This window comes from Salmo salar, chromosome ssa04, assembly GCF_905237065.1.
Source record: "Salmo salar chromosome ssa04, Ssal_v3.1, whole genome shotgun sequence".
Lineage (NCBI taxonomy): Eukaryota > Metazoa > Chordata > Actinopteri > Salmoniformes > Salmonidae > Salmo > Salmo salar.
Window position 1 is genome coordinate 36030252 of NC_059445.1, and position 18579 is coordinate 36048830.

At 41.8% G+C, this 18579-nt stretch overlaps 1 protein-coding gene across 1 annotated transcript; it reads right to left on the minus strand.

The window, feature by feature from the left end:
• Positions 1-4809: 4809 nt before the first annotated feature.
• Positions 4810-11713, minus strand: mrps31 (mitochondrial ribosomal protein S31). Its single transcript, XM_014195875.2, has 6 exons — positions 11511-11713; positions 7272-8210; positions 6947-7099; positions 6529-6678; positions 5918-6132; positions 4810-5574 (listed from the first exon to the last, which is right to left on the minus strand). The coding sequence occupies exons 1-6, from the start codon at positions 11627-11629 to the stop codon at positions 5339-5341; spliced, it is 1812 nt and encodes a 603-aa protein (XP_014051350.1). The 5' UTR covers positions 11630-11713; the 3' UTR covers positions 4810-5338.
• Positions 11714-18579: the final 6866 nt, after the last annotated feature.

An 18579-nucleotide genomic window follows, 5' to 3' on the forward strand; every position in this document is an offset into this window, starting at 1 on the left:
GTAAAAAATAAATAAAAATGACCCAGAAGTGTTTTTCAGTTGTAGAGTTGTGTTTAGTTTAAGGTTCCAAACAGATGTTATTTTCTTAACACATCTAGTGACTAAATGACTGCACAGGTTTCAAGTATCATGCTAGCTAGTATTGGGTGTAAGCCTGGAAGAAGTTACAGGAGAGACAAGTGGTACGAAAGTTACAATGTAAACTTGGAATAAAATTAAATAAACGTATAAGCAGAGGCCATTGTGTCTCTAATTCATGTGGCTTTTATAATTTTACTTAGCAAAATATCAACAAGTGACTGTTTGAAAATTACATATGACATTAGAATTATGCCTTATTAATCAATTGACTTGATGGATCAGCTTCCAACATAAGTTTTTAAAATCGACAGGTTAGTGTTTAAAAAATATATCTTCATGATTCTGGGGGTCAATTAGCTTATGTCAAGCCATGGAAATGTGATAAGCATGACAAATTTGCCATTTGTGAAGAGAATAAAGACGTTAATTCTATCAAGACACGAGGAGCGCACATGACAAGGGCCGCACCTGATTGGTAGGGCTAAGCATGAATAGTAATTAAAAATGGTGAAAAACATCTACATTCCCATTAAAAAGAGGAGAAAATGGTTTAATATAACTATAATGTGATACATTTTAGTTTAGTTAATATTTTAGGCAAAATATTGTGGTTTCGCAACATTGTGATGTTGACAGTTCATTTTCTTAAAATGTGTAACCTATAGCGTGAATTATTCAAATAGGCACAAACATGAAATTATGGCTAATGGTGCAGCATTTGTTTAAAGTAACAAGCGATACAAACCGGAAACACTGAGATAAGAGACACTGTGCACTTCTCACCAGCTGTTACTTTTGTCCCAAGGCTGTGTTACTGCCGCCCTGCCGGCAGGTACAAAAGTAATGTTGCGGTAGTTCTGTTGTCGGTCTATTTAATTTCAACTCATTAACCCTTAACCCTGAAATCACAGTTGGTAATGGTAGAGGACATATATAAGCTGTTTGTCTTAAAATATGGTGTCTACCTCTCGATCTCGGAGTAATTTTTAAACCCTTTTTCTCCCAATTTCGTGATGACGATCTTGTCTCATCGTTGCAACTCCCCAACGGGCTCGGTAGAGGTGAAGGTCGAAATATGCGTCCTACAAAACATGACCCGCCAAGCCACGCTTCTTAACACCTGCCCGCTTACCCCGGAAGCCAACTGCACCAGTGTGTGGGAGGAAACATCGTTCAACTGACAACTGAAGTCAGCCTGCAGGTGCCCGGCCCGCCACAAGGAGCCCCCCCCCCCCAAACCCGGACGCCGCTGGGCCAATTGTGCGCCGCGCTATGGGACTCCCGGTCACATCCGGTTGTGACACAGCCTGGGATCAAACCCTAGGCTGTAGTGACGCCGCAATTCTGCGATGCAGTGTCTTAAACCGCTGTGCCTCTCGGGAGGCCAAAAAGTGTTACTTTCATCACGGTTCTCCCCTAAGCCTAAGCTTTAGGGCCTAACTGTAGGCTACATGGGCCAAATACACGTCAATAACTAAACGCTTTTGGGAACTTCGGCAGAAAAAGTTTCCGGCGATCCTAAACATTCAATAAATCAATTCATATTTAACATTTAAAAAATAATTATATTCACATAGGTTGTAGCTTAGACAACATCGGTTGAGACAACATGCTCTTGAATACAGGGTGGGTGTCATCTTTTGGCTGATAAATGTACTAAGATGGGAATACAATTAAAATGTACAGTTTCAAAATGGTACCAAAGCTGGTTGTAGTTCCACACAGAGAATGTTGACTTGAATGGGAATATCTGTTTAAAATTATACTGACAATCCTCCCTATAGATAACAGAATAAACATGACCATTTAAGTTGGCATTCAACAGTGCGTGATAATCTTTGTGGTAGTAATTAGAAGTTACTAATTACTACCACAAAGAATTTAGCTGGTGTACCTGGTCTGAAAGGATAGGTCCATTCTATGAATTCTATTTCTATGAATTAAATGACACCCTGTATTCAAGAACAAGTTGACTCAACCGATGGCCGGCACAACAACTTCAGATTTGAAATAGGGTCGAAGCTACAACATACGTGTATATGAGAAGAAAACAAATCTGAGTATGCATTTTTAGTTAATTGACATTAAAAAGTTGACATTTTATAAAAAATAAAACAGTCTTCAATAAATAATAAAATCATTTGATAACACTTAATATGCTTATAAATTATATCAAACTCAACCTTTTATATTTTCCAGTAATAAAGACAAGCACTTTTATGTCCTGAATGTTTTGTATTCAGGTCCAAAAAGCCACTTTCTGACCACTTCTTCCATTGGAAAACATCTATGTAAAGTTTTATTTAAATCAAAAGGGATGCTGTCAAAAAGTGATTAAATTCTAATGAATTTACCCAATTTGAAGTAAGTTTACATTCTGAATTGAAATGGAATTGACCCCAACCCTGGTAAATAACATTACTCCCTAAGACAAGTGATGCAACATTTGTTTGTTGTCTTTTAGAAGTCAAATAGTCATCTTACAAATTATTCAGCCTCCTAAGGTATTATATACTGCTCAAAAAAATAAAGGGAACACTTAAACAACACATCCTAGATCTGAATGAAAGAAATAATCTTATTAAATACTTTTTTCTTTACATAGTTGAATGTGCTGACAACAAAATCACACAAAAATAATCAATGGAAATCCAACTTATCAACCCATGGAGGTCTGGATTTGGAGTCACACTCAAAATTAAAGTGGAAAACCACACTACAGGCTGATCCAACTTTGATGTAATGTCCTTAAAACAAGTCAAAATGAGGCTCAGTATTGTGTGTGGCCTCCACGTGCCTGTATGACCTCCCTACAATGCCTGGGCATGCTCCTGATGAGGTGGCGGATGGTCTCCTGAGGGATCTCCTCCCAGACCTGGACTAAAGCATCCGCCAACTCCTAGACAGTCTGTGGTGCAACGTGGCGTTGGTGGATGGAGCGAGACATGATGTCCCAGATGTGCTCAATTGGATTCAGGTCTGGGGAACGGGCGGGCCAGTCCATAGCATCAATGCCTTCCTCTTGCAGGAACTGCTGACACACTCTAGCCCCATGAGGTCTAGCATTGTCTTGCATTAGGAGGAACCCAGGGCCAACCGCACCAGCATATGGTCACACAAGGGGTCTGAGGATCTCATCTCGGTACCTAATGGCAGTCAGGCTACCTCTGGCGAGCACATGGAGGGCTGTGCGGCCCCCCAAAGAAATGCCACCCCACACCATGACTGTCCCACCGCCAAACCAGTCATGCTGGAGGATGTTGCAGGCAGCAGAACGTTCTCCACGGCATCTCCAGACTCTGTCACGTCTGTCACGTGCTCAGTGTGAACCTGCTTTCATCTGTGAAGAGCACAGGGTGCCAGTGGCGAATATGCCAATCTTGGTGTTCTCTGGCAAATGCCAAACATCCTGCACGGTGTTGGGCTGTAAGCACAACCCCCACCTGTGGACGTCGGGCCCTCATACCATCCTCATGGAGTCCGTTTCTGACCGTTTGAGCAGAAACATGCGCATTTGTGGCCTGCTGGAGGTCATTTTGCACAGCTTTCTTGCCACAGCTCGCATTGATGTGCCATCCTGGATGAGCTGCACTACCTGAGCCACTTGTGTGGGTTGTAGACTCCGTCTCATGCTACCACTAGAGTGAAAGCACCGCCAGCATTCAAAAGTGACCAAAACATCAGCCAGGAAGCATAGGAACTGAGAACTGGTCTGTGGTTCCTACCTGCAGAACCACTCCTTTATTGGGGGTGTCTTGCTAATTGCCTATAATTTCCACCTGTTGTCTATTCCATTTGCACAACAGCATGTGAAATTTATTGTCAATCAGTGTTGCTTCCTAAGTGGACAGTTTGATTTCACAGAAGTGTGATTGACTTGGAGTTACATTGTGTTGTTTAAGTGTTCCCTTTATTTTTTTGAGCAGTGTATTATGTTGTTTCACCCTTAACAAGCAAGTGTGGTATGAATAATATTGGGGGATGAATTTACTTTAGGACGCAAAGCAACTCCCTTTCATTGAATCATGTGCCAAGTGCTATCATTCTTCCAATCGTGTCACACAATGGAACTGCTAAGTGTTTTTAGAACAAAACAGTAATTAGTAGGTATTCGCTTTCATTGTTTTTTCACCCTCCTAACCCCCCTTTCCTGTAAAAACTTTTTACGGGTGAACATAATGTCGCAATGACTGAGTAAATGTATACGACTAGAAGCAATTTGGCTTTGGTAAACTTCGATGTCCTGTGTAAATTTAGGATGCGTCTCAAATATTTAATATATAGTGTACTATTTTTTTTTACCATAGCCCATAGAGGCACTGGTCAAATGTAGTGCACTATGTAGGGAAAAGGTTGTCATTTGGGACACATTAACACTGATTTCACTGCTGACCTGGGACCTGTGGAAAAACAACATCCATCATGATCTCAGGATAGGAAACTAACGCTGTGAAATTGTTTATAGGAACATTTCACACAACAATTGTAAGGAGAATGTTTTTATTCTCTTCACCTTAAGGCCTTTCTATTAAAAACATTCTACAAAACACTCTCCCTCTATCCTGTTTGGCTTACAGTGAGGTTACTTAGGCCAAAACCGATCAACCCCCTTTTTTAATAATTTCTTATTGACCGGGCAATAATGTTTTCTGAGAATTTCACAGGAACACAAAAACACTTAAGAGTCTCACCTGTCTTAAACAAAGAAAACCTAGCAGCAAACAAGACTTTGAAAACAGTGTTTATTTCAATAACATCTCAACAACGATAGCTATTTTGAAGCCAAATCTTGCAGTGCCGAGTTCAATGTGTCAATTAAATGTATGTAATAGTTAAATTGCACACAAAGTGCACAGCACGAGGACGTATCCATCTGAAGCACACAACGTGTTTGCTATACACTTTTCCTTGATCAGACACAAACAGTGGAATTGTCAAGGTAGAGAAATTGCACGGCGTGTATAGTTAAGTCTCTGAACAACCAAAGCAATACATGGTGTATCCGATTAAGGGCTATACCAGGTTCTCCGTTAACCATCGCCATTGGTTCTCTCATGGGAAAATACCATCCAATCTCTGAGTGACAGTTTTCAGGGGGGTGTGTCTGTCATTATTGTTTTAGTATAGTGATCACCCTAACCCTGAGACAAGGCTGTCATGCCATAGGAGTCTACAACCCTTAAATCCCACGTTAGCATTTGTGTGATCATAAATTACTTACAAAGATTGTGTTTCTCTTCAATTTTGCCATCACAGTTCAGTTGAGGTAAACCTCTGCCTCCTTGAGGACCTCTTCTTTCTGCTGAAAGTAGTCCCTGAACCAGGCTATGTGTTCTCTCTTCTGCTGTACTGTGTAGTAGGGATTTTTAGCCAGGCCCGAGACCACCAGCTCCATGAAGTGTCTGACAGGTCCCTGGCGCGGGAAGCCTTCCTCCAGGTGTTTCTCCAGGAACACGTGCTCATGGAAGGGCACCTGGGCCTCCGCCTCAAGACCTGAGACACAGGTGGGAGAAAAGGGGTTTGGGGGTCAGAGAAGAAAAACAAAACACTTGTCGAATCATGCCCCAACTGTCTTTTTCTCAGTCTCTCCTACAGTCAAAATCGATCACATTCATAAAGCCTTTCTTTATATCTACAGTCGTCTGTGCTTTACAGTATTTTTTTTTTTTTACATATATTTTTTTATAAACGTAACCTTTATTTAACTAGGCAAGTCAGTTAATTAAGAACAAATTCTTATTTACAATGACGACCTACACCGGCCAGTAACCCGGACTAGGCTACAAAGAGCGAGCAAAAGTACAGTGGCGAGGAAAAACTCCCATCAGGAACTCACCAGCCTCATTGTTAATTGGATACTGCCACAGCCTGCCCTCTTTGGTCCACTGGATCATCTCCTCAAAGCCATTACGAGGCATTTGATTGGTTGACAGGGCCACTTGATTGGCTAACTCCATGTCCCATAGGGTCGGAGCAGCTATATCTGTGTCTGCCTCCGGTTCAGTGCTCGGGGTGAAGATGTTCAGCCTTTTCCCTGAAAATAGACTTCTCCTGACAACCACCGGGTCAAAGGACAAGGGTCAAGTTCAATCAAGCACTATTAAATAAAATCTAGACAAAGATTACCCACACTAAAAGACTTCCTGGATGTGCCAGAATATTATTGGAGTAGTTTGACTGATTTCTATTTATTTTGGGTTATTGTACAATTTTTACAAAAATGCAGAAGCCATAGGATAACACATGAAAGCATTACACAAGGCTCTGATGAAGGCGATTACGCCGAAACTTAAGCCTGCCTTATCAATGTCTCATCAATAAATAATAATCTATATGCAGAAACAGAGTGCTCCTTGTTCTTTATTTGAGACATTTAATTATGAATGAAGACAGGACATTTTTACTTTAGCACTGTAGTCCTAGCTATGTCCAGGGCATTATCCTTACCTCCTCCGTAATCCACCATCCAGCTCTGCAGTGATGCCTCTGTCATGGGTGTAGCCCCGCCCATCTTCATCAAAGCGGATCTGATTGGCCGGCCGTGTGTTCTGTCTGCCGTTGGGCTTCTTCCCCACCTTCATGTCAGCAATGATAACCCTGAAACAATGATATCTTCATTAGATTGCATATCTGCTTGTTTCACAGCTGTTAGATTACACTATGGACCTCTACAGCCAGGGAATAAGACTCAAATTACATTTCAACTTTACTTCTATAGTAAACGTATCTAGAGCAACCTGCAATCAGTGCATTCAACTAAAGCAAGTAAAAAACACACAATCACAATCCTTGCGAGTTAAAACCTTCAAAAATAGCTGACAGGTGCCAAATCAGTGCTAGTAAGAGTAAATGAGAAGACGCTTGCCCAATGTTGTTGACGTCCCCATTCTTCTGTGCCTCTCCGATAGCTTCATGTTGCCTCAGCTTCTTTAGCAGCTCTGACTCAGCCTGGCTTTGGTTAGGTAAAGTAGCTGCAGCAGCAGAGACAGCAGCAACCAGCTCAGGGCTCAGTGTCTTACTGCACACACACACACACACACACACACACAAAAGGGTGAATTTGGTAGAAGGGTGAGACTAGATATATGGCCACCTATTGTGAAAACAGATGTATCAATAGAAGCAGTTGGATCTCAGCAGAAAATAGAAAAAACTAAATTACGAGTCGACCACAGCACAGGTCTCCTCACCTTGGGGCAGGTGCTGGTAAGTCAGCCATGCCAGTGGCCTCCTGGAACATACTGGTGGTGCTCTCCATAGCTGCTGGCATGGGCCTGGCAGCAGTGTCAGAGGTCCTCTGCACCTTTAAGGCCTTAAACTTCCTTTTGTTGGTCACCTCTACCTTCATGGCCCCCAGGAGGTCCAGCAGACTCTCCTTCCCACTCTTCAAAGGCTGAATTTCCTCCTTGGGGGGGGCTTCTGTCTGTTGTTCCTCCTTATTGACCTCTAACATCTGCTCCTCTACAACTTTGTCTCCCTCTTTCTTTACGTCTACAACCTCTTCTGTTTTAACCTGGATCTCAACAATTGTTTCACCCTCCTTTACTACCTCCATTGTTACTTCTAGCTTTTGTTTAACCTCCTCTGTTTTACTGGGTAACATGATTTCTTTCATTTTCTCACTCTTCTTTACATCCTCCATCTTTACTTCTGGAATGGGCAAAAGTTCTGTTTTAGTCTGGATTTCTTCAATTTTCTCGCTATCCATCTTAACTGGAATTTCCTCTATTTTGCTCTCCTTTACAGTCTCCATCCTTACCTCGAGAATTGGCTCAACCTCTGTTTTAATCTGGATTATTTCTTCAATTTTCTCACTCGCCTTTGCTGCCTCCACCTTCGATTCTAGTTTTTTCTCAACCTCTTCTGTTTGTATAAGAATTTCTTCAATTTTGACGCCGTCTGTTACTTCCTCCATCTTCACCCCTACTCTCTGCTCACTCTGTTCTGCTACCATTTTTACATAATCTTGTAGCTCTATGACCTTCTCTCCAACCCTTTTTACTGCTACCTTCTGCTCACCATCCTTCAATGCACTATTTTCTTCCTTGGGAGGGAGTGGCCCCTCTTTCTTTTCACAGTAGATGACAGAGCTTGTGCCAAACGCATTGAAGACCCCTCCATTCGTAGCTCTGGGTGAGGGAGAGAGAAGCACAAGAAACATTAAAGCTAAATACTCTAACTTGCAAGACACAGTGGCCCTCAAAGACATTGTGCCGCACTAGTACTGAAACAATGTAGACGTACAATAGTTTGCTACATGGCTGCAAAGTGAGAATAGATTAGATCTTTATTGTAGATAAAGATGAGATGTTGTTCCAGGGCCGGCCCGCTCATTTAGGCAGGATTATGCGGCAGATTTGCGACGGTGGCATTTTCAGAGGTAAATTGGCCAAGACCACCAACAACACATAAAATCTCACATAATTCTTCCCAAAAACAATTACAATCTCTCTCAACCATAGCAGTGCCCACTTTGTCAAAGGCAGGGACGCAAAATATTGATCTTGTCCATTCCCAGCACGCCTCTCCAGGGTGCTGTTGGCGAGACGCATCGCTGCTGTGCTCCAACATTCCGTCAAAACATTTTACATACATCATGTAGCAAATCTAGCAAATGGTAGAAAAGTATATGGCCTTTTCGGCAGCCTACAGTCTGGAGATCAAACGTATGACAATGTAATGAGAAACTTTTTACATCATGCAGGTTTCTCAGATTAGCGCATTTTTTAATTGATTGGCACACAATCAAATAAAAAGATATGCTGACATGTTAACAAACATATCCTAAAAACAGGACAGGTCAAAGTAAAATATACCGTAAATTCCGGACTATAAGCCGCAACTTTTTTCCCAGGCTTTGAACCTCGCGGCTTAAACAATGACGCGGCTAATATATGGATTTTTCCCGTTTTCAATTTTTTTAATTATTTTTTTTAAAACACATTCTTTGACGTGCTCAGTTTTTTGGCGGCATGAAGCTTTCATTAGACCAATGAAATTGCCGAACGGGTTAAGGTCAAACAACTTTTTTGTTTACTGTTTAGATTAAATCGAGCGCTCTCAAACTTCCCATCATTCTGATTACGGTAGTCATTTTGTCACCCTCATCATGGCAAAGACACGGAGAAATGCATATGATGCAGCTTTCAAGTTGAAGGCGATTGATCTGGCTGTTGGAAAAGGAAATAGAGCTGCTGCACGGGAGCTTGGTCTTAATTAATGAGTCAATGATAAGACGTTGGAAACAGCAGCGTGAGGAATTGACTCACGAGTGCAAAAAGACAACTAAAGTTTACTGGTAATTTTTTATTTTTTGTTACAAGCCGTGTTTCGTTAAAGCCTATTTATTTTTGTTACAAGCCATGTTTCGTTAAAGCCTGTGTAAAGTTAATTTGTTTCAATGTACCGGTAGGCACCTGCGGCTTATAGACATGTGCGGCTTATTTATGTTCAAAATAAAATAAAAAATGTAATTCAGTGGGTACGGCTTATATTCAGATGCGCTTAATAGTCCGGAAATTACGGTACAATATGGAATGGACAACCAGGCTACTCACAACTGATGTTCAGGAGTTCCATCCCGTGGGCTAAATTGTCATGATCAGTGGTTTCAAGTTTCTATCAGTAAATTCTTTACATGCTGATCACTTCTGCATTTCCTGCTGTGTAAACACATAGCAAATAGGCTCAGGATAACTCCTCCTGATAAAGTTGGTTATCTGATATTCCGATCTTAAATGGCCACAGCAATCAGGACTAATAAAGCCAATGGTCATTCATAAAATTCCATTGCGGGCAGACATGGCAGGCTACACCCCAGTAAACACGGACTGACGACATTGTTTTTTGGTCCTGTCCGGATCAGCCGTCTTTTTTTTTGGGGGGGGGGGTTACAAAACGGTAAGTAAACCACATAGATAGGCATTCCTACAATTACATTTCAGGTGACACTGTAGGCCAAGGATGGGCAACTCCAGTCCTCTGGGGCCTGATTGGTGTCGCACTTTTGCCCCAGCCCCAGCTAACACATCTGACTCCAATAATCAACTAATTATAAACTTCAGTTTAGAATGCAATTACTTTCGTCAGCTGTGTTGACTAGGGATGGGGAAAAAGTGTGACACCACTCCGTCCCGAGGACTGGAGTTTCCCATCCCTGGCCTACAGTGTTGCCTGAAATGGAATTCGCTCATCCCTGCTGTAGACTATAACTTAGTAAGCACGGACTGCCGCTGATGCCATTTTTTTGTTTCAGTCCAGACCAGCCTTGATTTCTACATCCACGGACGTTGGTTTTTGGTTCAGACTTTGTCCGGTCTGGACCAGCCTTGATTTGGCCCAAACATAGACATCTATAAATTACATCTTTTAACTTTCATTCAGAACCTAAATTGAACCTAACATCAACATCTGGAAAATATATATTTTTGGTATCATTTTGCTTACTGGGCCTATTCTTGTAGGGCGGCTATTTTTTGTCTAGCCTAGGGCGGCAAAACAACCAGGACCGGCCCGGTGTTGGTCATTGCCATAGTAGGCATAGTTTGTAATAGTGTAATACCTTTGATACCAGAGCTCATTCATTACTAAGCAGCTAACTTCAAAGCAGTGTGCCCAAAGCATGTTTCACTTTATCAGAAATGTCAGCAATGATGTCAGAAGTTTTGTTTGATTTCAAAACTTATCTCGCATTTTGTAAAATTGCACTGATGGCTCGGGTGCTTTCTTTGATTCCAAGCTGCTTTCAAAACACCGTCCTCTACTGGACACCACTCATACAGTTCGGGTTTTGTACACACCACCCATAATACAGTTCGGGTTTTGTACATAAAGTTCCACCTGACTTGTCGTTTAGCAGGTAGTCTAAGGCACGTAAGGGTACGAGGTCAAATCCAGTTTAAGACGCACCATATTGATAATTATTTTGTGAAACCACACTTTCTCCACTGTTTTAAAAATAATGTTTTATTTAGTATAGTATAAGCTTCTGTCTTAAGCATAAATAATGCCATAGATTCCGTTTTTGAAAAATAGTCCAAGTGAAGGCAAGAAAAAGCGAAGCGCGATGTTAAATGCAAACCTGGTATTGCAACGGATTATAGTTTGGTTAACAAAACCAACGTTTGACGAAAACAGTGGAGGGAGAAAAAAAAAAAAATCTCTTCACGCCTTACTATTTGTTGACCAGCAGATGTCACTCATGTCCATTTTGAACAGATAATCAAGGTCCGAGTAACAGTTTTTCGGCACAATTTGCCGGGGGGAAAAAGCGCCGAAGCCTTCAGAAAGCCTCAGTTTCCCATCACTCGTGTGTAGCCTAGTTAGCTTTATGGCTCTCTAAGGTTGGTTAGTTAGCTAACGTTAGCTACTGTAACTTGATTGTGCAGTTGTCATCAGAAAACCTTGTAGAAGCTGATATGAGAACTTACCTGCAAATGGGGAGTGAAACTATATCACATTTCGACGACCTTAAACATGCCTCACGGATGTACACATGTAATGCACGATTTCTAACCGGACAGACTGACAATAGTAGTATTCTATACATGATTGCTCTTCACAAACGCCCACAATGTCGTCCATACACGTTTCCTCCTTGTGCGACGATCAAACTGTCCGTAGTGAAACAAATTTTTAAATAATGTTTCCGCTCGACATTAACCACATGGGAGGGGAAGGGGGTTTGTGCAAGGGCTGTGTTAGCTTCTTTGATGAATGGTTCCAGTGCTGAAGAAGTCGAGAATGCAAAGACGTGCGGTCTTTCTTACCGAATTCTGATGTGCATTTTTAACATGTTAGAATAACTGTCCACATTTACTTTTCCTCAGCCAACAAGACGTGTAACAATCAGCAAAATCACTAGTCTATGTCAATCTACTATAGTATAACAGTTTAGGCTACCTATTATATTGGTCAACTAGTCGAGAAAGAAATAGCCTGGCTCCGTTTTGAACGGTCATCCAACTCGGAATTACAACTCGGGAACTCGAGCCTCTTTCTAGAGCTCCGACTTGCCGACCTGAAGATCACTGACGACATGATTTGACCTGTTTAATTTCGAGTTCCCAGTTGTCTTGAAGGCACCACAAGAAGCAGCAGCGGCACTTGCTCTGTCTGACAGATTTTCCCCTCCAGGTCTCTGTATGCTTATGATAAATAAGATACGTAATGAATATACCGTACACAAAGCAATTTAATTCGACTAAATTATGCAATTTAACCGATTAGCATGACCAGTCAAATGTATTTTCCATCGACTGGTATTTCCATCAATGAATAGGCTAAAAAGCATTTCGCAATGGGATTTTTTCTTCTGGGAAATTGCCCCTGGCCAATTTTATTGATCTGCTTTTCAAAAAAAAAAAAAATATCGGACAAAAGCCTAAAGGAAACTACATCGTTTATAAATGCTGAAATGAAATATCGGTTTGGGTGTCAAGCGTGTCCTTACAGCCTTTTGCAGTTGAGGAGTGTGTAAATTTGATAGTTGTCATCCTCAATAGCCTCCCTTTGGCGAAGAAACACACGCGTATCCTAACAATATTTTTTATATCTGCCACACCCCATGTCGGAGGAGAAAAGCATGCACACATTTACTTATCATTTTATCTATAAAATGTATTGCACAACTAACTTAATTTGTTTTGAACACTTTACACATTTATTTGGGGATCTACGCCCTGTAAAAGTAATTTGCTTGATGCCGCGGAAGACGCGTGAGGAGCTTCTAATTTCATGCCTGCGCATTTTCGTCCACGTTAACTCTCCTCCATTACCTTTACTCTTTTTCAAAAGTAGGCAAGAGAGGGTGGAGGAGAGATGATGCAGGAGTTGAGAAAATCTCATTTAGAAAATCCCAATGACTCTGACCTTGGCAGTTTTTGGACGGAGGAGGTGCGATGACGCTTAAGCTAAGCGTAACACTGAACCCAAACCGGCTGAGTGCGCTATCGTGCATACATTTATTTTGTCCCTCTACACCAAACGCGATCACGACACGCAGGTTAAAATATCAAAACAAACTCTGAACCAATGACATTAATTTGGGGACAGGTCGAAAAGCATTGAACATGTATGGCTAGTTAGCTTGCACTTGCTAGCTAATTTGTCCTATTTAGCTAGCTTGCTGTTGCTTTCATCTTTGAATTTATTTGGTGATTGGCATCTACACTTTTACCACGACAACCGGCAAAACATATAATCTTTCAATCACCCACGTGGGTATAACCAATGAGGAGATGGCACGTGGGTACCTGCTTCTATAAACCAATGAGGAGATGGGAGAGGCAGGACTTTCAGCGGGATCTGTGTTAGAAATAGAAAGGAGTTCTATTTTAGCCCTTGGCATCACAGACGCTAGTTGGCATGCGAGCAGTGTGGGTGCAATAATTAAGTAACATGGATTTCTAAATTTATTTTGTGACATGTCCGGTCTGGTCAGCATGTAAGAATGGCATTGTTAAGATCAGAGATTTGTCTCCTGTGTATACACATTCGTTTGAGGTGTACGTACATACATCTCCTGAATACAAACCAAGTAATATGACTTATAGGTCTTTATACTCTCTTGAGAACCTTGATGATCTTGAAATGGAGTCAGACCGCAGTGGTGAGCACTCTGAGGTTGAGCCAGTCCAGAATGAAGTGGGCCTACCTGCAGCGACAGGTGTAAAGGAGACTTCCAACGTTTGCCCTGAGAATCCTACCAGAGATGGAAAGAGTGGATTCCTGCATTGTGGCTGACCCATATATTGTGTCGGGCTGGGTAAAGGACAAACTGGGAATGATTACATCTGTGAAAATTTCTAGGAGTGGAATTGTTTTGATTTGTTTCTGTGTCCGCCTCCCAGAGGAAGCAGGCGCTTCGAATCACCCAGCTTGGGGCTCAACCTGTGGTGTGCTTTGCTTTCCGGAGCAGGGCGCCGCAAAAAGGGGTGATCAGGGGGATAGCATTGAGGGTAGAGGTGGATCAAATTAAAACGAAAATTCCTAGTTTTTGTGATGCCTGCCGTTTGATGAGACAATGGCGAGACAGAATACCCTGTCTGTCTTGTTGAGCTTTGACACCGAGTTTCTTCCTAATAAGGTAAGTTAAGGTTATAATTGCTATTCTGTGAGGGCCTATGTTCTGAACCCGCTTCAGTGCTTTAGGTGCCAAGGATTCGGACATGTTGCAGCAGTGTGTAGAAGGGAGATCCCACCATGTGAGAAATGTGTAGGGGGGAATAGTCAGAGGGAGTGTACAGTTGGGATAGAGAAAGCACTGTGTGTCAACGATGGGGGTGCCCATACAAACTGGGTATCCGGAGTGCCCTGTGTGAGAGAGACAGGTTGAGATTGCCAGAGTTCGAGAGGGGCAGAAAGTTTCCTATTTTGAGGCAGTGAAGAGAGTAGAGGATAGCCAAGTGTGAGTGAGTCGACTGGGAGCCCCCAAGTGAGTAGGCCTGAAGAGAGAGAGCTAGAGAGGATGCTTTTTAGTAAGATTGGATTTATTGCATTTACAGCCATGGTAATCAACTGCACTGCACTGATGGAGTGGAAATCACAGAAGATATATGTGGTAGTTGCTGCAGCAGAGAAAAATTTGGGTGTGAGAGATTTTAGTGTAGAAGCTCCACAGAAAGTTTTGAGAGAAGGGGTTCCATCCTCCCAGGTCGACGGTCTGGTGTAGGATAACTTTTGGGCCAAGTAGTGGGATGGGGTGGTGGGTTTTCGGGGATAGTGTATAGGTGCAGGGTTAGTGCAATGTAAGTCTTTCCCATTCCCTTTTCCCTTTATTTTTTGGTTTTGTCATAATGTGGAATGCATATTCCGAACTGAGTAGTACACCAAAAAGTGTCTAGTCTGGCGGAAATTCACAATAAGAAGAAGAAATTCCATTGGATAATGAATGGAGGAATGTATAACGCCCCACCCAGCATGCTGCATCACGCAATCCCTTCTCAAGGTCAGGGTATGAGTCAAAACCTGCTTATTTTTCAGTGGTGTATTCACGGATGCCAAGGGAAGCCAGGCTTCCCCAAATAGTTGAGGAAGATTTTTATTTTATTTTATTTATCTTTCATCTCTCTGTGTTTTCATAATTTTCCTTAAATTCTCAAGAGACTGAATGTATCTCACCGGAGAAAGTTTCAGAGCGAGCGAAACAGCGCCCCTCTGTCTCTGTAAGTGTAGTCTATCTGATGCTGTCTGGTTAAAAAGATTATGTCATTGTTGCCGCCCATAGCTTTGAATGCAGGGGAAGTCAGCGAGCATTTGGCCTCCCTTGATTAAAGAAAAGTCTAAAATAATAGCCAATCAGCGTTGCGCTAAACTGAGTGAGCTCAACTGTGAATGGTCCTGATGCACCAAAAATAAGTGTCAAGGGAAGCCAGTTTGGATTTGGCTTCACTCCTATCACATCACAGTGAGAGGTATAGAAACAACTTGAATTGTTGCATCTCGTTGTTGTTGTCCTCCGGTGGCTAGCTAGCTAGCCAAAATTGTCCCTTTCCTAAATTAGCCATGGATGGAGATGGGATTTGGACTAATGGTTTTACTTAATTCTCTGTACTGGCTAATGGTTATAACGGCGATTCTGATGCAAACATAAATTCATACACGGTGCCCCTGGCCTGAAAGGATGAAAGTTCAATATGTAGTTAGATGTAGAAGGTTAATGTTAACTAGCTAATGTTGCCCATGACAGGAAGTTAGGCTAGCGAGCAAGCATTTTAGCCAGGTAGCCTAGAACAACAAAAAATAAAAGTGTGTACTGTATGACAGAGTCATAGACTGCTTTGTCAACATAAAAAAAGAAGAGGATTGCATTGTTGTTTCTCTCCAATAGGGTGAGTCAACATGTTTTTTTCTACTTGCACGCGCACACACACACGCATCATATTTGGCTTACATTGTTTGGAATAAATTGTTTTGATATCTTTTGTTGTCATTGTACTAGGCTGGTGAAATAGTGCTGGAATAGTGGATGCAGCTCCTGTTTTCTTTGTGACTTGCAGTAACTCTCCTGGTTCTAAATCAATAGTTATTTAGTAGTCAGAAAATGTCAGAAACATTAACTTGATTGACCATGCTTTAGGTCATGTAACTGTTTGTTACATTCAATATGCTTTGTGGACTTTACCTGACAGAGGTTGCTCTCCGGTTTTGTGATGAAACAAAGTTGCAGATAAATTTATTCTGCCACTGTGTCTTATTGTATCGGCCTTAGAAGGCCTAAACAGTGCATTCGTAAAGTATTTAGACCCCTTCCCTTTTTCCACATTTTGTTACGTTAGTCTTATTCTAAAATTGATGAAATAAAACATTTTCCTCATCAATCTAAACAAGATACCCCATAATGACAAAGTAAAAACAGGTTGAGAAATTTTGGCAAATAAAACAAAGCAGAAATACCTTAATTGCATAAGTATTCAGACCCTTTGTTACTAGTTTCTACTACTTGATTGGAGTCCACCTGTGTTAAATTCAATTGATTGGAAATGATTTGGAAAGGAACACACCTGTCTATATAAGGTCCCACAGTTGACAGTGCATGTCAGAGCAAAAACCAAGCTATGAGTTCAAAGGAATTGCCCATTGAGCTCCAAGACAGGATTGTGTCGAGGCACAGATCTGGGGAAGGGTTAAAACAAAAAATCTGCAGCATTGAAAGTCCCCAAGAACACCGTAGCCTCCATCATTCTTAAATGGAAGAAGTTTGGAATCACCAAGACTCTTCCTAGAGCTGGCGCCCGCCCATACTGAGCAATCGAGGGAGAAATGCCTTGGTCAGGGAGGTGACCAAGAACCCGATGTTCACTCTAGAGTTCCTCTGTGGAGATGTGAGAACCTTCCAGAAGGACAACCATCTCTGCAGCACTCCACCAATCAGGCCTTTATGGTAGAGTGGCCAGATGGAAGCCACTCCTCACTTAGACACATGACAGCCCACTTGGAGTTTGCCAAAAAAGCACCCAAAGGACTCTCAGACCATGAGAAACAAGATCCTCTGGTCTGAATTGTTTTATTCAGGACCTCAGACTGGGACAAAGGTTCTCCTTCCAACAGGACCACAACCCTAAGCATACAACGAAGACAACGTAGGAGTGTTTTCAGGACAAGTCTCTGAATGTCCTTGAGTGGCCCAGCCAGAGCCCGGACTTGAACCTGATCAAACATCTCTGGAGAGACCTGAAAATAGCTGTGCCGCAATGCTCCCCATCCAACCTGACAGAGCTTAAGAAGATCTTCAGGGAAGAACGGGAGAAACTCCAAATACAGATGTACCAAGCTTGTAGCGTCATACCCAGGGGCGGAAATCCCGGGGGGGACGGGGGACACACGACCCCCCCATCCTTGGAAAAATATAATTTGTCCCCCCCCCAATATATCACTGAAACATAACTATGTAATTTAAATAATATTAATAATACGCAATGAAAGCAATTGTGCTGATTATAGACACTTAATAGCGCGTTTTTAAGTTTCAAAAGATTGCGACCCCCCCCCCCCCACACTCTTTGCCTCACAATGTTTTGATCCACTGCCAGTTCCTTAGTTGGCAAGGTAACAGAGGGGTCGTATCTACTGTCTGAAAGGCACTCAATGAACGTAACTGAAGTGAGGTTAATCCAGTCAATCGCGCACACACACTAGCTGAATATGCAGAGCTAGAGCGCAAATATTAACTATTAAGCTAGCTAGTACCTATTCTATTTATGTGGCCTCGTCAAAGATGGAATCTTTGCTATTGTCAATTTATTCCAAGATCAGCATGCAGATGATGTAAGTTAGTGCTTCAAAGTCCCTGCGATAAGGTTAGCGATAAACTGAAGTCCAAACTGAACAGAACTACACTCTCTACCATTGTCTTAAATATATTTAAGGGTCTCGTTGCAAAAGCTAAATTGTCGCAAGGGAACTTTTATTTATTTATTTATTTTATTTCACCTTTATTTAACCCGGGTAGCAAAGATTATAGCAAACACCACTGAAACGGAATTGGTGCTCGCTAGCTTTGCAAATTCAGCTATTGTTGGAAGCCAGCCAATATGAAACAAACTATTAAAATTACAAAAGGTTGCAGCATATGTTGTGTAAATGGTGAACTCATACAGCTGTCAACTCTTGTCATTTTAAACCGTTTCACATTTGCTAGCTACCTTTTAGATCGAAGCCCAAATAGAATGATAAAAGATAAGATGATAGAAGCCCATCTCCTACTGTAAATAACCTACACACTGTGTGTGTGTGTGTGTGTAGCCAGCCAGCCAGCCAGGTAGAAAAATGGCAGAAAAATAAAAGACGGACATCAGAGTATTTTTCAGTACACCAAAACGCAAAGTAAGAACCCTAGTAGCCTAATATCTCAAAGACTAGTTGATAAAATGTTCATAAGAAAGAAATGAAATTCTAATGTAAATGTTTCACAATGATGTCATTAGGCAGAGCAGGCAACAGATGGCACACAGACAGCAGAGTTGGGGACAGATATGCAGGGACAGACTGGCAGAGACA